General features: G+C 45.7%; 1 protein-coding gene across 1 annotated transcript in view; it reads left to right on the top strand.

Annotated features, from left to right (window-relative positions):
• LOC138962483 (pre-mRNA-processing factor 17-like) overlaps positions 1-19,909 on the top strand; it is a 36,691-nt gene that overhangs the window by 9,407 nt on the left and 7,375 nt on the right. The window contains exons 3-8 of the mRNA XM_070334326.1: positions 11,621-11,750; positions 11,992-12,075; positions 12,411-12,550; positions 12,819-12,915; positions 13,475-13,689; positions 14,625-14,772. Of these exons, the coding sequence (XP_070190427.1) occupies positions 11,621-11,750; positions 11,992-12,075; positions 12,411-12,550; positions 12,819-12,915; positions 13,475-13,689; positions 14,625-14,772 (814 nt within the window). The remainder of the gene's footprint in view (positions 1-11,620; positions 11,751-11,991; positions 12,076-12,410; positions 12,551-12,818; positions 12,916-13,474; positions 13,690-14,624; positions 14,773-19,909) is intronic.

Raw genomic sequence — 19,909 nt, 5'->3', positions numbered from 1 at the left:
ACCGAAGTGATCAAAGTACACGTACATGTACATATTTAAAACAAAAGTTCAACATCCTTGTGAAGTTTTGTTTAGATTCAAACAAGTGTAAATGACGAAAGAAAGTGACTGAGTGACGTAAACAAAAGAGAAGATCTTTTTGTTCTTTCGAAAATGACGTATTCCTGGACCGCCGGTTAATAAATCCGCCGCTTATTAAAGCCATTTTTCGTCGGTCCAGAACTGGCTTTATTAACCGGCGACCACTGTACTTCCTTCGCGTGACGTCTAACCCTCTTACGTCATAATGTGACGTCAATGTAATGTGACGTCTTCAAATGTTGTCAATGTAATGTGACGTCTTCAAATGTTAGAGTTTCTACCACAGACATACACACGCATGCACGCACGCACGCACATACGCACGCACACACAGACAGACAAAGTTACGATCGCATAGGCTACACTTACGTGAGCCAAAAAAGTAAAAAATAAAAAAAAAGTGATTGCCTACCTTCCTACCCTATTTTTTTTTGGCTATGTTACCGTAACCACACCTATTTTTTTTTTTTGCCTAACACGTACCTTGTGGATTCAAAATGGCGGCCGTAAACAAAATGGCGGCCTAGCACGTGCCTCTACTGAGATGCAACTTTGCTTATAGCCTTTGAGCTGACCTAAGATCTCACACACCACCACCTTTCAGGATCTGGTCCATGCATATTATAGTGTTTTTTTTGTCTATATGTCAGGTTATATATATATATATTTTTTTATTTAAAAAAAAAAAAAAAGTTTTTTTTTTGGGGGGGGGGGGGGGTTGTGGTTGTTTGTGCCTTTGCGGGCATAACAGGTATAGAAGGTAAGGTTACTGGGTACCTTTTCTGGCTCTGCCACACCTTCAACCTCTTTCCAATAGCCTTGGACTTGACTTAGAATATTCAGGTTGTCTCACTGAATATTTTTTCTTACCTGTCATATAACAACTATATATGGATATTGCCTAACCTCATAGAGCTAAGAGACACTATAGCATTGTCAAGACAGACATTATAACGTCACTTAGTCTGTTACAGATGTCTCGCATCTGTGTCAAATGCAAGAAGCCCACTTGGTGTGAGGATAACCATGACACATGTGCACGCTGCACAGGGTGTCACAGCTCAGCACCATGTGATCTCTGCCAGTCCTGGCCTCTGGAAGCATGGAAAGATCTACTCTCCTTAAGGCCTCTTAAGGACACGAGAAACACCCCGTCGGAAGTACTGTCCCTTATTTCTGCTTCTTCACGACTCTCGGGATATCGCAAGAGAGCTGACAAGTCCTTGACTGCCACGCATCATCGGACAAGCTCAGCGGTCCTACCACGCCGGACAACTGTTCCAGCTGCCACAATTACCAGGCCTCCTTCACGCGAGCGTAGATGCGACAGCCCGTCCTCCAGAGACAGACGTTCCCGCAGTCCACGGTCTACGGAACGGCGCCACTCTCCTCGCAGTCGCCGTTCGTCTCGTTCTCCTTCAGCCAGTCAGAGACCTCGGGTCAGCTCATGTCATTCAAGGGAGACAGGACGCTCGCAGGAACAGAGCCGACACAGAGGAGAGCAAGGTCCCTCCAGGGATAGCGGGCGTCGCTCCAGGGCAGACAGTCGCCTTTCACGCGATGATCGCCGACACTCCCACGCCCAAAATCAACGTGCTGAGGAGACTCACGTGGACTATTACAGGCTATCTAGGGAAGCAAGCCGGCGTCCCAGGTCAGAACGTCAACGTTCCAGATCTCCAGATACGCGACGTTCCTGGTACAACGAACGGACTTCTTTTGACTTCCGTCGTTCTCACAGCCGCTCCTTTTCACCCATACGGAATTTCAGGAGAGGCGACTCACCTTCTCGTAGGTCAACCCTCTCCGATTGGAGAGAGAGGTCCCCTACTTCTAACATAAACACCTGGACATCGGAGCCGGAACCCACCAAAACCACCGATGGGCTGATGCAGGGGTGCAAGGCTGAGATTCTTCGCATTCTTTCTGAAGAGGCTTTTGCTCCACAGGTCGCAAAGAAGAATTCTGCCATTAAGCCTTCCCTTCTCACCGAACAGGAAGAAAAAACCAGCTCCTTCCCTCTGTCGAACCAAGCAGCACTCATCTTGGAGAAAATTAATGACCATCTCTCGGGACCAGCCCACAAGCCGGAAGCGGTGCTACCAGCCTTTGTGACAGAGGTGGAATACAAGAAGACCTGGTATGAGACTCCCGATGCCCCTTTCTCCAGTACAAATCCAGAAACGGAGAGAGAATTAGAATTCTTTGGGGTACAACGGCAACCTAAGGATCAGGTCTTACCTAAGAGAACTTGGGAGCACTTCACTAGGATCCTGCGTCAACTTGTTCAAGCTGCCTCGTTCAATGAACTAGCTTCCAACGCACTTGGAACGCTTTTAAGGAACAGCTCTCTGACGGACACAGTTGCTGTCAGCCGCCTCACCTTTGGGTTGAACAATTCATCACTCAACTTACTGGCGGGACTGCTCCAGCTGATTGGTGATATGCAACTCATCGAGAGAGACACGCTTATGGAGCACCTGAAGGCAACCCGAGCCACCAAGTTTGCCCTACGAGCCGGCCCGATCGGCAACTCGCTCCTCTTTGGAGGACAAGTGGCGAAGATGAAGGAGGCACTCACCAAAGAAGCAACAACAGCCAAGCAGTCTACACAGAGACAGCCCTTTCGTAAAGACCGCCGGGCAACGGGAAACAGAGATTTCTAAAAGAGAAGGCGTGGGAAGCAGGGCTTTCAACGCTCTCAGAGAGGAGGACAGCGGCAGCCACCGCAGCGTGGGGGTCGAACTAGAGGAGGGACCTCCTCCAAGTTTGGCGCTCGTAGACCATGACTCTCACCCCAGCGCTCCTCCCCTTCCCCCCCTCCCCCCTCAGCCTTCTTCCCGTACACCCATCGCACTAGGGGCAAGACTTCAACTTTTTGCCCCAGTTTGGCAGTCCCTGTCAACCGACACATGGGTAATTCAAACGGTGACAGGCCTCAGAATATCGTTCACCTCTCACCCCCCCTGACCACATGCCCCGTCTTTACCAAAGTCTCCAACAATCCAGAGAAAGCAAAGGCCCTCCTTAACGAGGCGAGGTACAATCACTGGTACTCAAGAAAGCTGTTTTCCTAGTAAACAAGGTAAGTTCTCCAGCCTTTTACTCAACCCTGTTTGTCGTTCTAAAACCCAACGGACAACGGAGACCAGTTATCGACCTCAGCTCTCTGAACAAATTCATCAACGCTCCACACTTCAAGATGGAGACTACCAAAACGGTTCGCAACGCGGTGAGACCAAACGATTATGGGGTCAGCCTAGACTTGTCCGACGCGTACCTTCACGTACCAATACACAAAGCGTCCAGGAAATACCTTCGCTTTGCCATAAACGGCCAAGTCTTCTCTTTCAGAGCACTACCTTTCGGTCTCAACCTCAGCCCTTGGGCCTTCACACGTCTTATGGACGAGGTGATTGCCATTCACCGCCACCAAGCACAGGCAGTCACTTCAAACTACCTGGACGACATACTTCAAAGACATCAGTCCCCAGCCGTCCTCAGAAAGGATCTACAGTCTCTGATCTTGCTGCTGCAGAAACTGGGTTGGATTATCAACTTGGAGAAATCAGACCTAGAGCCTTCCCAAACCTTCACCCACCTAGGTATGCTGTTCAGGACAGCAGAGAACAGGGTTTCCATACCCCCCAAACGGGTGGACAAGATCATCAACACCATCAACTCCACATTGAGTTTGGAAAACATGTCGGCAAGGAGCTTCCTCAGCCTCATAGGCCTGCTCAACGCGGCCTCAGACCTCCTGGAATTGGGCAGGATCTTTCTCAGACCCATCCAGTATGCTCTCACAGATGCCTGGACGCAGAGCTCAGAGGACCTGGATGTACTGATTCCCATCTCGAGCAACCTGGCACAGGCGCTCGAAGTTTGGACGAACAAATCATGGCTGGAGCTAGGAGTACCGCTCAAAAGGCTGTCGCCTTCGCTCTCGCTATGTTGCGATGCGAGCATAGAGGGCTGGGGGGCCCATCTTCTCCCAGATTTCCAGGAGACTCACGGTATCTGGTCGAGACATGAGGCCTTGGCTCACATCAATCTCCTAGAACTCCGAGCGGTATGGAAAGCCCTCCTCCACTGGACAGCGCTCCTCAGGGGCTCGCCGGTTCTCGTCTTATCAGACAACTCGACAGTGGTGGCATACATTCGCAACCAGGGTGGAACCCACTCCAGAGAACTCACCAATCTTGTCAGGGAGATACTACTCTGGTGCAGAGATTACCACATAGACCTGACAGACACATCCCCGGGAGGCTAAACATACTGGCGGACACGCTCTCCAGAAAAGGTCAAGTGATCCACACGGAGTGGTCGCTCCACCCGCACGTCTTCACGGAGATCACACGGTCCATGGGGACTCCACACATAGACCTGTTTGCCACACGGTGGAACCACAAGGTACAGACTTTTGTCTCACCGGTACCGGATCCTCTAGCTATAGCCGTAGATGCCCTCAGTCTGGACTGGACGAACATGTATGCCTACGCCTTTCCCCCCTCGGTCCTGCTACCAAAGGTACTGCAGAAAATCGCAGAAACAACGTGCCAAATCATCCTGATCGCTCCCCTCAACTGGAACAGATCGTGGATATCCCTTCTCCTGGACCTGGCAACAGCACCCCCCATAAAGCTGCCGGAGAGACCGGATCTTCTCAGGCAACCAAGGTCCGGGATATATCACCGGGACCCAGCGTGCCTCAAGCTTCACGCTTGGATTCTATTAGGACCGCTCTCCGCAGCAGAAGATTCAGTGAACCCATCTTGGAGAGAATTGCTACAGCACGAAGGCCCTCCACCTTAAAGGTGTATGAAGGAAAATGGAAAGTCTTCTCCAATTGGTGTGATAGAAGATCACTGGACCCACTCTGCCTCTTACCTCACCATCTCGATGATTTCTTCCTTTGGCTGTTTGAAGAAAGGAATCTGGCACCTATAACCATAAAAGGCTACAGATCAATGATCTCTGACACTTACAGGCATCACGGGGGATTTGAAGTAGGCAGAGACAAAGATCTATCAGACCTACTGGCCAATTTCGAGAGATCTAGACCTAGAACCAGAGTCTTGTTCCCATCTTGGGATATTGGGCTAGTCTTAAAATGGCTAGATTCAGCTTCTTTCGAACCCTTACAGGTAGCAACCCTGCGTTACCTTACTCTCAAGACGTGCTTCTTGACAGCACTGGCTTCGGCAGCTAGAGTTAGTGAGATACACGCCTTGGCAGCGGATGCAAATCACCTTCAATTCAGGAATGATGGGTCAGTCCTATTACTAACTGAAGCAGGATTTGTAGCTAAGAATAGGCTACCTACGACAGGCAAGCAGTCGATCGTTATCAAGCCACTTCCAGTCAATCAGAGCTCTCCTGATCATCTCCATGACCCTGTGAGAGCCTTGTCTATCTACCTGGAGAGGACCAGATCTCTACGAGACTCCTCCCAGCAGCTTTTCCTGTCATTTGCTGAATCTCGACCTCGGACTTCCCCTCAAACCATCTCTTCATGGCTGCGCACAGTCATCAGATCAGCTTACAGGGATGCTAGCATTCCACAACCAGGACCCTCACGTCCTAAGGCTCATGACGTCAGAGCCATAGCTGCAAGCCTGGCCTTTGACAGGAACATAGCGGTCAGCGAGATCATCCAAGCAGTGGGGTGGAAATCAAGTTCTACTTTTGGGAAATTCTACCTGAGAGATCTCTCCCAGGATCGCCCCACTCTCAGTCGAGTCGGCGCGATTTCAGCCGCACAGCTGGTCACTCATCCGACTCAGTGATTCTCGGTACTCAGTCCGCTTATATCTGCCTTTTCTTCCAGTCACATCTGGAGCGGATGCTGGTTTGTTTGTCAAACAACTGAGTCGGATTAGGAGTCAATAGAGTGACAGGGTAAGTCACCCCCCGTCCTTTTATCTATTCTCCTTATAGTTAAATTGAGGTGATGTATTCGAAAGAAATATGTATTTTTTACAAGTAAAATTACTATTTCTAAGAATACTCACCTCAATTTAACCTCAGACCCTCCCGCCTTCCCCGCAATTGACTTAACAGCTCGAATTGAACTGAGGGAGTATGGTGCGCATGCGTGGAGGGTCACTGCCGGTAGGGGAGACTACTCCCACAAATGGCGCACTGGCGAAGTAGCCAAGAGTTAGCAACCTTGAACATTTATTGGTTGCAAGGTGCTACTCAGTCTGATACTCATAAGTAGGGTAACTCCTTATAGTTAAATTGAGGTGAGTATTCTTAGAAATAGTCATTTTACTTGTAAAAAATACATTTTTCACTCACATGTTTGCTGAAGTGTACAAATTTTGTTCCATTTATTGCTGGTTTTTTTTCCCCGTCTCAAGACATATGTGGTGATGTGTACAACTATTGTTCTCTGGGCACATTTTCTTGCACATTTATGTCCCTCACTTATGTCAATGTAGCCGCTAATTTGTTTAAGTCCAGTCAATCGTACAAACGTTTTATTGTGGGTGACTCGAGCTGTCGGGGTCCTGTGACGAGATTTCTTTCCCAATTATATGATTGGTGTTATATATTCTTTTACACATTTTAACTAGCATTCATCATCTTGGTTGAAGCGTGACAAAATGATTTTGTCACATTGATTGAATTCTCAGACTGTCCACATTGACTGAAATCTCAGAAAAGGGCACAATTTAACGCTGTTTTATTCTTTCCCAATAATATGATTTGTTATTGTTCACAGAACCCACTGTATATTTACCACTGGGTTACTTTTTCATTCCTATTTGCTGATGTGTAAAACTTTTTTTTTGTACTGTGCACACTATTTGCTCACTGTGTTTATGTGTTTGTTTCACTCCCATGTGTCATATTTTCTGAGATTTCGGTCAATGTAGCCACTTTTTTGTTTTGCCGCATTTAGCCTTTCCTTCGTAACTGTCTGCCTTCACCAAGCTGTAGATTCTTGCATTACTAATGGCGAGCAGCTACGCAAGAAAACAAAGAAAGTGTATTCAAGCGCCGAGCCTGGTAAAAAGAAAATATCGCTACATTGACCGAAATTTCAGAAAGCGTCACATGTTTGCTGCTGTGTAAATGGTTTGCAGTTCATTGCACATTGAACGCTGCTTTTCTTAGGTTTGATGTTTTATCACATTTTGTTGTTCTGTGTGTGCTAGCGCTTTTTTTGGGTAACTTTGTCGCAATTACTTCTAAATTTAATATGTTAGTGTTGTCACTGCACAAGTCATGGCCAATCCACCACTGTGCCCTTTTTTATCTCTCCCAATAAATGTATGGCATTTTGTTCTGTACGCGCGTGCCATTGCACATTGAACACGTTTTTGTTGTTGCTTATTCATAATTAACTCTGTTATTAATGAAGAAGAAAAAATCCCGTGCAGGGCACGGGTATTACTAGTATATATATGAGTCATTCTCCAAAACTGGTTAACAAAAGTGGGAATAAGGCCCAAAAATAAAAATTGACTAATTTGAGTTGAATTATTGATTCAAAGGTTCTTTGTTATCAGAATGACAGTTTGCAAGAAACGAAAAAGCAAGAAATACGTTTCCTTACAAAATACAGGTATCTGATAGGGGGGTATACCCGTCTCATTACGTGCGCATCATCGTGACACAAATTTGTTAATAATGCAGTCATATTGAATGATTATATGTTGTACTAATTATAGCTTGACAAGCATGTATAAGGAGTTGTTTAAAAAGAAATAAATAAAAAAAAATATAAAGAAATAATAATTTTTTTATAATTTTTTTATAATTAATTTTTTTTTAAATTTAGATTTTTTTTTTTTAAATATACCTTGGCACGTACATGCAATATACATGTACACACATTTATATTGGTGACAGAAAAGAATTGTGGACAGAAAAAAGAGAATAAGAAAGAGAGAGAGAGAGAGAGAGAGAGAGAGAGAGGGAGAGGGAGAGAGAGAGAGAGAGAGAGAGAGAGAGACAGACAGAGAGAGAGAGATCCTGCGTAAATGTGAAAACGTTGTAACAACCTTGAATTTGACGAGGTGTTGAATACGTATTTGACAATCACACATATAATTTTAAAAAACACACCAGAAAATGTATAATTATATCAATTTTATTGTGATCAACAATATTCAGATCATGCAAAAACAAACACCATACTTTGAAAAATCCGAAAGAACAACTGACAACAAAATGTGCCGGATATACAACAATAAAGCTTAAAGCAAAAGGCAACTAATACTGCAAGTGCTGTCCATATGTGTTTTATCTGCCACTCATGGAAACAAAGTGCACCTCACCAGGCTTTCTGTCCAATACCTGCAATATAAAGTTTATAGTATCAATCTTTGGATTGTATTATTACTGTCCAAATATATAAACAAATTAACTTGCAATTCTATATGTGTTTTATTTGTATGCTATGCATGACCGCTTTACACTTCTCTTGCTATCATGATTATAAATATATCTACAATGAACGCTTTAAGTTTTATATTCACCATTCCTTCAAGAACGTTTGATGCACACACACACCCACACACACACACACACACAAACACACACACACACACACATACACACAGACAGACACACACACACACACACACACACACACACACACAGGTTTGGGTTTGTGTGTCACTGAATAAGCAGACTATAATGCAGGTCTCTCCAAACGGTGCTTGAACCGCGTCCTGTACGCATACGTACGCACGTACGTACGCACGCACACAGATACACATTTCGAAAACACACGCATGCACGCGTTAACATTTAACGCACGCACGTGCAAACAGACACACAGAGACAAAAAGACACACACACACAAACACGCACGCACGACGGTACTCACACGCGCACGCACTTACACAAACTCACACACACAGAAAAACACACACAGAAACAAACACAGACGCACACACATACACTCACACGCACGCACGCACGTACACACACACATATACACACACACGCACACAAACACAAACACACACGATTCTGGGGAGGGAGGGGGTATTCGGGGGGCAGTTGTCGGGGGGAGGGGGGGGGGGGCAACTGTCCGCCCATGGTTTGGGGCATTTGTCTGGGGGGCAATTGTCATAGGGGCAATTGTTCAGAGGGCAGATGTACAAGGGGGAATTTTCCGGGGGATAATTAGCCTTCTACCGGAGACATCATTCACAACACGTCTAATTGTTGTCACTGGTGCGCACAAAACTTGGTCACTGGATAAAGTATCAAATTCATAATATTCGCTTTTGAGAATGCAATACAATGTCATAAGTGAGCAATCTACGTGACCATACACCTTTGTTTTAAGAAAAGGTTTTATTTTAAATCGCAAGATTCCGAAGATGCCGTTACGCTCACTTCATGAGATTACAGGACTGACAAGCAAAACCCGGTGGGGCTGAAGAACTTCATGGAATTCACACTTGCGTGGTTTTAATTTTTTTTTTTTTTTACAAACATGCTTATAAATGAATGAGCAACAAAATAATACCAACCTTGGCATGCAAGATTCCCAGGTGCTCAAGCAATCGGGGTCTGCATCTCGCCGGTAGCAGAGGGCGTTACGAACGCAGCCGTCCGAAATGTCAACTACACCTTCTTTTTTCATGAATTACGTCATTATTCACGACAAATTGTGAAAAAAACGTCACGCATCTGCATGGCTAGGTGATTAACAAAGGTGCAAACATAAAAATTTATGTTTTCATTCAGTTGAATTGATGCTAGCTTATAATGAAAACGGCCGTTACGAAGCCATCACGTGTGACACAAAACACTCTCTGAGACATCAAATTCGTCCAAAGTGTGTCCTCGGTTGAATGAATGCATTTTCTGCATCTTCAAGCTGCACTTGTTGACTTGATCGTAAAAAAAATAGTGATTATAAAGAAATTCGTTTGGTTACAGAGGTCGAAAAAATCTAAGTGAGCGTGACAACATGCGATGCGTACGAAAGACTGTTTTCAACTTCATTTTGGGGGGTCTCAAACACAAAGAAAATAACAACAATTGCACAGGAATGAACCTTTATCGTTTCACAAAGTGACTTTTCAACAAATCATGCATAATGAATTTATCGTGTCAATGGACCGTAGCTTCCAATATATGTACCGAGCCTGTTCCCATTTTTCTGACGCCATTTTTGTTGATTTACTGACATTATTACACTATATTTAATATCAAAATACAAATATGTTCATTCATTTTGCTGTGGGTGCTTCTTCAAACATATCTGTATCCACATAAACAGGGGGAAAGGTCTAACCACATTTGCTTCTGTAAAAATGTCGTTTTAAGTGACCGACCTAAGAATTCACCAGCTTTGGAGAATGACTCATATATATATGCCAATAACTGAATAAGTGAATAACTTCTCTAACTTGCTTACTTATTAAATTGGTTTAAGTTACTTTAACTAACAATTTTTCGCAAGCCTTGAAAATATGTTTCTAGAAATAGACTACCTTCCTCAATGGAAAATATATATCGAACACATTTTCAGCTACTAAAAATGCCTGAGGGTTCAATGAATTTAAAAAGTTATTTGCCCATCAGCTAGTGGAGTTAATTGCTAACTTATGCATCCCTGCTTACAGACCGAATATGTCGTGGTTGTATGTTATAGTATGTATTTCGTTTCACAATTTTGCTCTCTCTCTCTCTCTCTCTCTCTCTCTCTCTCTCTCTCTCTCTCTCTCTCTCTCTCTCTCTCTCTCTCTCTCTCTCTCTCTCTCTCTCTCTCTCTCTCTCTCTCTCTCTCTCTCTCTCTCTCTCTCTTTTTTTCTCTTTCTTTCTTTTTTTTTTTTTAACTGAAGGGCTAGAATATAGTCAATGTTTGTAAAGATTTTAGTCAAGCAGTATGTAAGAAATGTTAAGTCCTTTGTACTGGAAACTTGCATTCTCCCAGTAAGGTCATATATTGTACTATGTTGCAAGCCCCTGGAGCAATTTTTTTATTAGTGCTTTTGTGAACAAGAAACAATTAACAAGTGGCTCTATCCCAACCCCCCCCCCCCCCCCCTCCCCCCTTTCCCCGTCGCGATATAACCTTGAACGGTTGAAAACGACGTTAAACGCCAAATAAAGGAAAGGAACTGAAGGGCAGAGCTGAATACAAAACTGTCACAGTGTCAGGAAAAAACTGCTTAGGCCAACAAAAAAAATAGTCTGTTTACGGTATCCCGACCGACCCTATTTTTTCGCGCGACCCTAGACTTTTTTGTGGCATTTGGGAAAGAAAAAAAGAAAGAAAAAAATCTTAGTTTTTTGGCAAAATAACTTAAAAATATGGTTTTTTGGAAGAAAAAAAAATTTCCCGACCTACCGACCCTATTTTTTTTGCCTATGTTACCGTAAACAGACTTTTTTTTGTTGGCCTTACTGAGTTATTCTATAACCCTGGATAAGAACACATTTTTCTTATCCTCACCGCTGCAGCTTTTAATTATCAATGATTTTCTTTTGTTGACCAAATATGTATAGCTATATTACATTCAAGTGACACTGACTGTTTACAAAATTCATGTTATTTCAGGTGGGTCCATCTAACCCTAACCTTACACAGCAAGCAAGGGCAGAGCGAAATACACTTGCAGGTTTTGCAGAACCGTCTCACTTCAATGATTTCCAGTTTGAAAATCAGCGGCGTACTTTCACAAGCTATGGTTAGTTGAATGTATGATGTCATTTTGAGATCGTTTTGAAAACTTCAAACAGGAGAGAGACCTCACCTTACCATAAATGAATTTAGAACCATAACCACCTTCATGTTTGCAAACCAATGATCCAAGAATGGAATTCTAAATTCACCATGCAAACACTGGCTCTTATTTTGAAGCTATGCAACTCAATTCAGTTATGTGTGTATTGCCTTTGCAGAAACCAAGAATTGTGATATTGTTGCAGGTTATGCGTTGGATCCAAGCGTGAATGACGCTATAGTGGACGAAAAAGTTGTTGGCGATTCAGGGGCAGCCGAGGAGTTGAAAGGTAATGAATTGTCACAACTCTTTATTGCTTAGTGCTTCGTTGACTTTTGAGAAAATGAGGGAAGCAGATTAAATGTTTTTGCTAAATGTTATTGATAGTAGTGGTGCACTGTATGTGGCCTGTGGTCGATGATTTGCTTCTTTGTTTTTTTGCGCTTTTTTGTTCCATCGTTTGACTGACTGACTGACTATTAAGGCTGAACGTTCTCCGAGGTAACTAGGACTTATATGGGACACGCTCCATTGTTTAAAAGATAGTGTAATTATATATGGACAGGGAGAAGTGTGCCTCAGTTTTTTCATTACTATTCATTGTCCACGTTCTTTGATTTATAGGTGCAACAGTCTTTGAGACATTGGCCAAGAAAGCTGAAAAGCGGAAACGAGAAAAGAACACAGATGCCGGTGATATTGATGGCTACCTTGGACCCTGGGGAAAATTCAAGGATGAGCAGACAGTTATGAAACCTTCAGAGGTACAGCTGGTGCTATGCTTGATCAGTATCCTCTCTGTATGTCTCTGTTATTCCTGTCCATTTGGTGCTATTACATTTTCTCCACTTGGCATTCTATTAGCTGTAAGGGAAACATAATGTGTAGTGTATGTATTGGAAATAGGCACTTTGGGAGGAGCTTTTTTAAGACTCTCTCTCTCTCTCTCTCTCTCTCTCTCTCTCTCTCTCTCTCTCTCTCTCTCTCTTCACATCCATGATCCATGCAAAATTGGGATTGTGTGTATTGCAGGATGAACAGAAGGAGCTGGATGAAATACTGGCCAAGCGCAACAAAGCAGGTCGTTCCACAGATGAGAAGCCAGTGGAGGAGAAGACAACTCTGCACAGTAAGTCCCTTTAGTTAGTTTGGGGCTGCTTGTAAATGTTTAAGTTGACTCTTTTATTATCAGAGCATTTTTCCACCAGCCTTGATTTTTGATTACAAACTTTTCTAAATTCTTTTCCTCTCTGCAGTTTGCTTGGTCAGTTGGTGAAAGTGTTGGTCTGCTGACAGCAGTTACACTTGAGACATGTTTTTATGCTTTGAAAACCTTGACTTGCTTTGCACATGGTCTTTTTTCTTTGAATAATGCCTGAAATATTTGTTGTTGTTGTCAGTTAGTTATGACCTGAAGAATGTGCGATGAGAGGGACACTTTGGTTAGATGTGGAGACAAGCGAACAACATGAAGTGTTGGGTATTGGGAGGTGTCCTCTCATCGGAGAGGCCTGACATAACAGGGACCACTCAATTTCTCTTTTGGATGATTTGTTCAGAGTCTTTCCTTGTGTGTACAGTATCTGCGACATGATAGAACTGTCAGCTTGTAAGACAGACTGCATTATCACCACTTTTTGCATTTTAAATGAGTCTTCATCAATGTTTGTTGTTGCTTTTTTTTTCAGTCAAAGATTCATTCGACTACCAGGGCCGTTCCTTCTTGCACCCTCCGCAGGATGTTGGTGTCAACCTTCGTTCAGAGGAGCCGCCAGAAAAGTGTTTCCTGCCCAAGAAACAGATCTTCACGTGGACAGGACACACCAAGGGGGTCTCCGCCATTCGCTGGTTCCCTCGCTACGCCCACCTCCTCTTGTCCTGTAGTATGGACACCAAGATCAAGGTACGAAGGAGACGTTTGCCTTCAATGAGGTTGTGTGTATAACTATAAACAAACACAAAAATAGGATTATTTTTGTTGTTGTGATCTTGGCAGAAGCGACATGTTTGTTTATTTTGCTCGTTTGATTTATTGATTTGAGTATGTTTTTGAATTTGTTTTCATGTAGTTTGTTTGTGTGCCTGCTTGTTGAAGCTGATGCAATATCTAATTAGTATCCCTATCAAAACTTTAGTTGCAGTGATTATTGACTACGTTGAGTAAATTTCTTGAAGTTTATACTTTAAAAAAAATCTTGTTCTCAAATCAAGTTGTACAATTGCAGTCATAGGCATAAGTTATTATCTGCTTTGTGTAACCTCGTCTCAAGAATAGCTACACTTACATGCCTGAATTGGAGGTGTACAACAATCGGTGGTACACTGCAAGAGACTATATTCCTGGATAACTGTATGGTTTGGAAGAGTTGCAGCCCTTGGAATCCCTCGTTCAAACATTGACACTGATAATTGAAAGAAAGTGAACATGTGGTTCACAGTAAGATATGCAGTGTAAACTTTACATGAAAAACTCACGAAACCTTGGATATTTGAAGACAATGTCCAATGTGTGTATTTTTGACAGAGCACAGCACCATATCAAGCGGACACTGCAGAAAATACACATTCAAGATCACATCACTCTGAAGCTATTTTTAGCTCCCCTTCTGGCTTCAGTAAGCAGTGGCATTGTTTTACTTAGTGTTTTAAAGGGGCTCAACTCTTAAAGTTCCACAGCCCATAGAAGCTCCAGCAGAGTTATTTACCAACATCATCGGTTGTATGTTATTATTTTACACAATTTTTACTTCAGACCGTGGTGTTTACGGATTTTGTCTTCTCTGTGGCTGTTTGATTTTAAATGACGTTGTTTTATGTTATAACTGCGATGTTGCACAGATCTGGGAGGTGTACAATGACCGGAGATGTGTGCGAACCTATCTTGGCCACAAACAAGCTGTGCGAGATATCCAGTTTAACAATGATGGCAAAGAGTTCCTCAGCTGTGCGTACGACAGATACTGCAAACTCTGGGACACTGAGACAGGTAAGCTTGTTTTGTGTGTGTGTGTGGGGTTTGTATTTGGATTTTTTGCAATTTTAATACTTGTTTTGCATTTTGGTTCCTTTGTCTTACAGGTTCTTGGGTAGTGCTACAGAATCTTTTTCTCCTTCCCTTCATCCATCTGTCTCTCCCCTTCCCTATTCCCCCTCTCCCCGCACTCCACCCCCCACCCCTCTCAGTTTCAGGGATATTTGTATCTGTGTGTGTTTGTTTTACATCTTTTGGTAGTGCTACAGATTCTCTTTCTCCTTCATCTGCTTCTCTACCGCTCTCTCTCTCTCAGTCCCCCCCTTCCCTCTTTCTCTCTCTCTCTCTGACCCGCCAACACTCTCTTTACTTATCTTTTAGGTGTTCAGTGCTTTCAGAGATACTTTTTAAAGAGAGCAGCACTTCTGTTGTTTAAAGAAACGTTGTAAGAACTGTTAATTAAATTACATATCTTACCCAACTCACATATAGCAATTAACCCTAGTTCAGTGCTGGATACGCTGTACGCGTCCCCTTGGTAACCAAGGGAGACCACTCTAAAAAAGAGAGTGCTCTATCCCATAATGCCAGACTAACTACTAGCCTGACTTCCGTATGCGCGCGCATACACCGCCATCTTATCATTCCATACTCAGCGATCAGACAAGCTGGTCGCATTTGTGTACGCTCTGGCTGTTGTTCAGCCGATGTTGCTTGGTCTGTGGGACCGGGTTTCTTCTCCTTGGTATTCTTTCGTCGTCTTACCTTGCTACTGTATTGAGGTGAGATCGTTCTTTGTTTTGTACTTGTTGTAAAGGCGTTGTTTGGCCATTTTTGAGTCACTTGAGAAAAAGTGACTCTATGTAATCGGTCAGTGTTAGTCTGTCCGGCCGGCCGTCCGTAGACACCACCTTAACGTTGGACTTTTCTCGGAAACTATCAAAGCGATCGGAGCTCATATTTTGTTTAGTCGTGACCTCCAATGACCTCTACACTTTAACGATGGTTTCGTTGACCTTTGACCTTTTTCAAGGTCACAGGTCAGCGTCAAAGGAAAAATTAGACATTTTATATCTTTGACAAAGTTCATCGGATGTGATTGAAACTTTGTAGGATTATTCTTTACATCAAAGTATTTACATCTGTAGCCTTTTACGAACGTTATCAGAAAAACAAGGGAGATAACTAGCCTTTTCTGTTCGGCAACACACAACTTAACGTTGGGCTTTTCTCGGAAACTATAAAAGTGACCGGGCTCAAATTTTATGTGAACGTGACTCATTGTGTTGTGAATAGCAATTTCTTCCTGTCCATCTGATGCCTCATATAATATTCAGAACTGCGAAAGTGACTCGATCGAGCGTTTGCTCTTCTTGTTGACTTGTGAAATTTTTTCGAAAAATTTTTTCTGAAATATTTTTACAAAGTCGTACATGCTATGGCTGATAACGTTAAGAAGAGGCAGAGTTCTAAGCAGGTGGCTGCTGAGTCCTCCCCTCCCAGAAAGATGCATAGAGAATCTAAACAAACCGTCGCGGGGGTGTTAGAATCTGACTCAGAAAAATGTGTTGATGTTTTGATAGGCATGCCTTCTGCCGCCATTTTGCCGGCGGCCATTTTGCCGGTGAAACCTTTGGATAAGGTTACTAATGTGGCTAAACCTGCTAAAGCGGTTTCTGCTCCTGCTGTTTCTGGTCTGGCGGCCGCGGACGTGGCCTCTCTTTTGCTTGCACTTAGTTCACAGGTTTCTTCACTGGCGGAAGAAATTTCGTCTACACGGGCTGAACTGCGTTCACTCCCTTCTGGGGTGACAGGTCCGTCATCTTTGGCAAAGATGGTGGCGGGCCCTTCTGTTACGGTGACTACAGCTGATGTTCATGCTGTTCAGGATGGGGATGAGATTATCCCACTTTCGTCGGGTGGTCTGTCTCCTGGTGGTTCGCGGTCACAAGGTATGTTTGCTACACGAGTACCTGGGTTCTCCGGGGAAAGTGTAGCGCGTCTACAGTCAAAAGTAGCCACGGGCATCGCGCTCACGGGTGAAAGTTCTGATACCCCGCCTGGCCATCGCCGCTCTGTCGGCCGGTCAGGGGGGGGTAAGGACACTGTAGAGCGTACGGAAGGTTCGTTGCTTTCTGCCGCGCCATTTGACGTTAGGCAGTCTGTGAGACTTCTGCTTCCACCTCCGGGGGAAGAAGGCAGTGGAGATGGGTCTCTGTTTGACTATGACAGTCAGACGGGGAGTCAACTCCCGGACTGTACAGATGTGCAGGACGACTGTCTGGGCGATGGCACTTCCGTTCTGGGAGAGGATGCCGGTGTCCGTTTGCCGTCTAGGCTGGGAAGTGCGGTGGCGCTTGCAGCTGAAACGGCTTCAAAGTACTTTGAAGAGGGGGTGGTGGAGAGCAAGTCGCAGCTTGCTCCACCGCCCTCGGCTTGGGGGGATTTTCGTGTTGATAAGAATACGAAGGGTTCTTTCAAGTTCATTGAATCGCCTTCTCTGGCGTTCGAGATGTTGAAGGTGTTGGTGAAGGGTTGGTCTAAGGGGGTGTCTCCTGTGCCGTTGTTGGCACAACACAGGGAGGCTCCCGAGGCGGCTGTACCGTGGTTAGCGAAGATTGGTCAACAAGTTCCTTGTTCGGCTAATATGCGCAACTTCAAGCTGGTGATCAACCCAGTCAGACTGATTGATTCCTACTCTTTGCCTATGTCGGTACTACCGGTGACACCGGAACTGACGGCTCTGAGGGAAGATGGCTATTCGAAGGAAAGGCCTGTCCCTTGTACGGAGGCATCTTTGATGTCTTTAGAGGAGACAGGTCGCTCTCTGATGGAGTTGGCCTCTGTGTCAGAGTCACTCCAGAGATCGTTGTCGAGGTCGATTGCTACGTCGCTCGATCCCTTTGAGTTCCGGTTTGATGCTTCCTCGGAAGATGTGATGACTTTGCTGGCTACTTTGGCCAGGGTGTCACAGGAACAAATGGCGTTGTCGGCTAGATTGTACACTTTTGCTGTGTATTCTCGCAGGTCGGCTTTTTTGACGGGGTCAAGAATTAGGGACAAGGTGACGATCGATGCTCTGAAGGTGTCTCCCGTCATGGATGGTTCCCTTCTGGGTCGCGCATCTTTGGATGCTTTGCAAAAGGAAACGCACGAAGCAAGAGATCTGGCTATAGCCAAGGTTGTTCGTCAAGGTTTTCAGAAGCCTCAAGGCAAACCTCAGGGTCAAGGCAAGACTCAGTCTTCGTCCGCGCCGGCGGGCAAGACTCAGGGTCAGAACTCTTCTTTTCGGGGTAGGGGGCGTGGTTCCTCTTCTCAGAGGGGGGGTTCTTTCGGCGGGTCTAGGGGGTCGGGGCGCAAGCCCCACCCCCAATGATGCCCTTCCGAACTTTCGGTCCCGCTAGCCCCCACCGTCGTGGTGGCGGGCGGCCCCTCCAGGGCCCTCACTACCTGGTCGCGCTTGGTGGCCAGCCAGTGGGTTTTAGGGGTGGTCAGTTCGGGGTTCCGGCTACTCTGGGCAGAGAAGAAGGCACCTCTGTCCAGGATACCTCCGCCTTTCAGATTTCCAAACGATCCCGAGGCCAAGTTGGCTGTGCAGGGGGAGGTAGTTGCTCTCCTGCAAAAAGAGGCGATCGAAGAGGTTCGCGATCAGGGATCGTTGGGATTTTACGGCAGGCTCTTTGTGGTGCCCAAAGCATCGGGTGCGTGGAGGCCAGTTCTAGACCTTTCATGTCTGAACAGGTTCCTGAGAGTGGTAAAATTCACGATGGAAACGCCGGCGTCGGTGAGAGAGGCTCTCCGTCCGGGGGATTGGGCCACGTCCATCGATCTCACGGACGCTTACTTTCACGTGCTGATGCACACAGCGGACAGAAAGTGGCTGCGGTTTCGGTGGGGGGAAAGGATTTTCCAGTTTCGGGCTCTCCCGTTCGGTCTGTCCCTCTCTCCTTGGATCTTCACGATGGTCGTTCGTCAGCTCTGTGCCCTAGTGAGGCAGGAGGGGGTGCGCCTCAGGGCGTACCTCGACGACTGGCTGATTTTGCACCAGAATCAGGCCTTATGCAGCACACATACGCACAGGGTTCTCAGCCTAGCGGGTCAACTCGGGTTCTCAATCAATGTGGGGAAGTCCGAGTTGGAGCCTTCACAGGGGTTCACTTATCTGGGCATAGAGTTCAACACAGTGGAGTGGTCAGTTCGTCCTGCTCAAAAGCGGGTGGACAAACTTCAGTCGCTGATCCGGGAGTTGCTCGGAAAGAATGTGGCCTCGGCTCGGGAGTTGTATTCTATCCTGGGTCAGATGGAATCTATGGCCTTGCTGGTTCCGTTGGGAAGAGTGCACAAGAGACCATTTCAGGCGGCGGTGCAGGCTCGGTGGGATCAGGCAACTCAAGCTTGGAGTTGTCAGGTCGAGTTGGGAGATTGGTTCAGGAGCACCACAGGTGTCTGGCTTCTTCCTTGGGTGTCCCAGGGTGTCCCCATCACTCCCCCGGCTCCGGAGAACGATCTGTTCACGGATGCGTCTCAGACAGGGTGGGGAGCTCATTTGGCGGATCAGACGGCTGCGGGTGTGTGGGACGTCAGTCAAGGGTCCTTGCACATAAACGTCTTGGAGCTGGAGGCTGTGGCCTTGGGCCTGAGGGCGTTTCTTCCTTCTCTGGCGAGCAGTCATGTCAGAGTACATACAGACAATACGACTGTTGCGGCTTATATAAATCGCCAGGGGGGGACGCGCTCGCAGGTTCTGTCAGACAGAGCATGTCGCTTGCTGATGTGGTGCAGTACGCATCACATTCGGTTGTCAGCAACTTACCTGAGGGGCAAGCTCAATGTGTTGGCGGATGCCCTGAGCAGGGGGGACAAGATACTCCATTCGGAGTGGACCCTCTCGCATCAGGCCTTGGAGCGCCTTTGGGTTCAGGTGGACAAGCCGTGCATCGACTTGTTTGCGACAAGGTTCTCGGCAAGGCTCCCGCTTTTTGTGTCTCCGTTCCCGGACCCCCAAGCCTGGGCGGTGGACGCACTCGAGATGGACTGGACGAATCTGGTGGCTTACGCGTTTCCTCCTTTCTGCATTCTGGGCAGGGTAATAAGGAAAGCAGACCTCGAAAGGCCAGCGCTAGTGCTGGTTGCGCCTCTCTGGCCCAGCCAG

This window comes from Littorina saxatilis, linkage group LG3 (genome assembly GCF_037325665.1).
Source record: "Littorina saxatilis isolate snail1 linkage group LG3, US_GU_Lsax_2.0, whole genome shotgun sequence".
NCBI classification, from domain to species: domain Eukaryota; kingdom Metazoa; phylum Mollusca; class Gastropoda; order Littorinimorpha; family Littorinidae; genus Littorina; species Littorina saxatilis.
The sequence above is the reverse complement of the archived record's forward strand: the minus strand, read 5'-3'. Positions and strand labels throughout refer to the sequence as shown.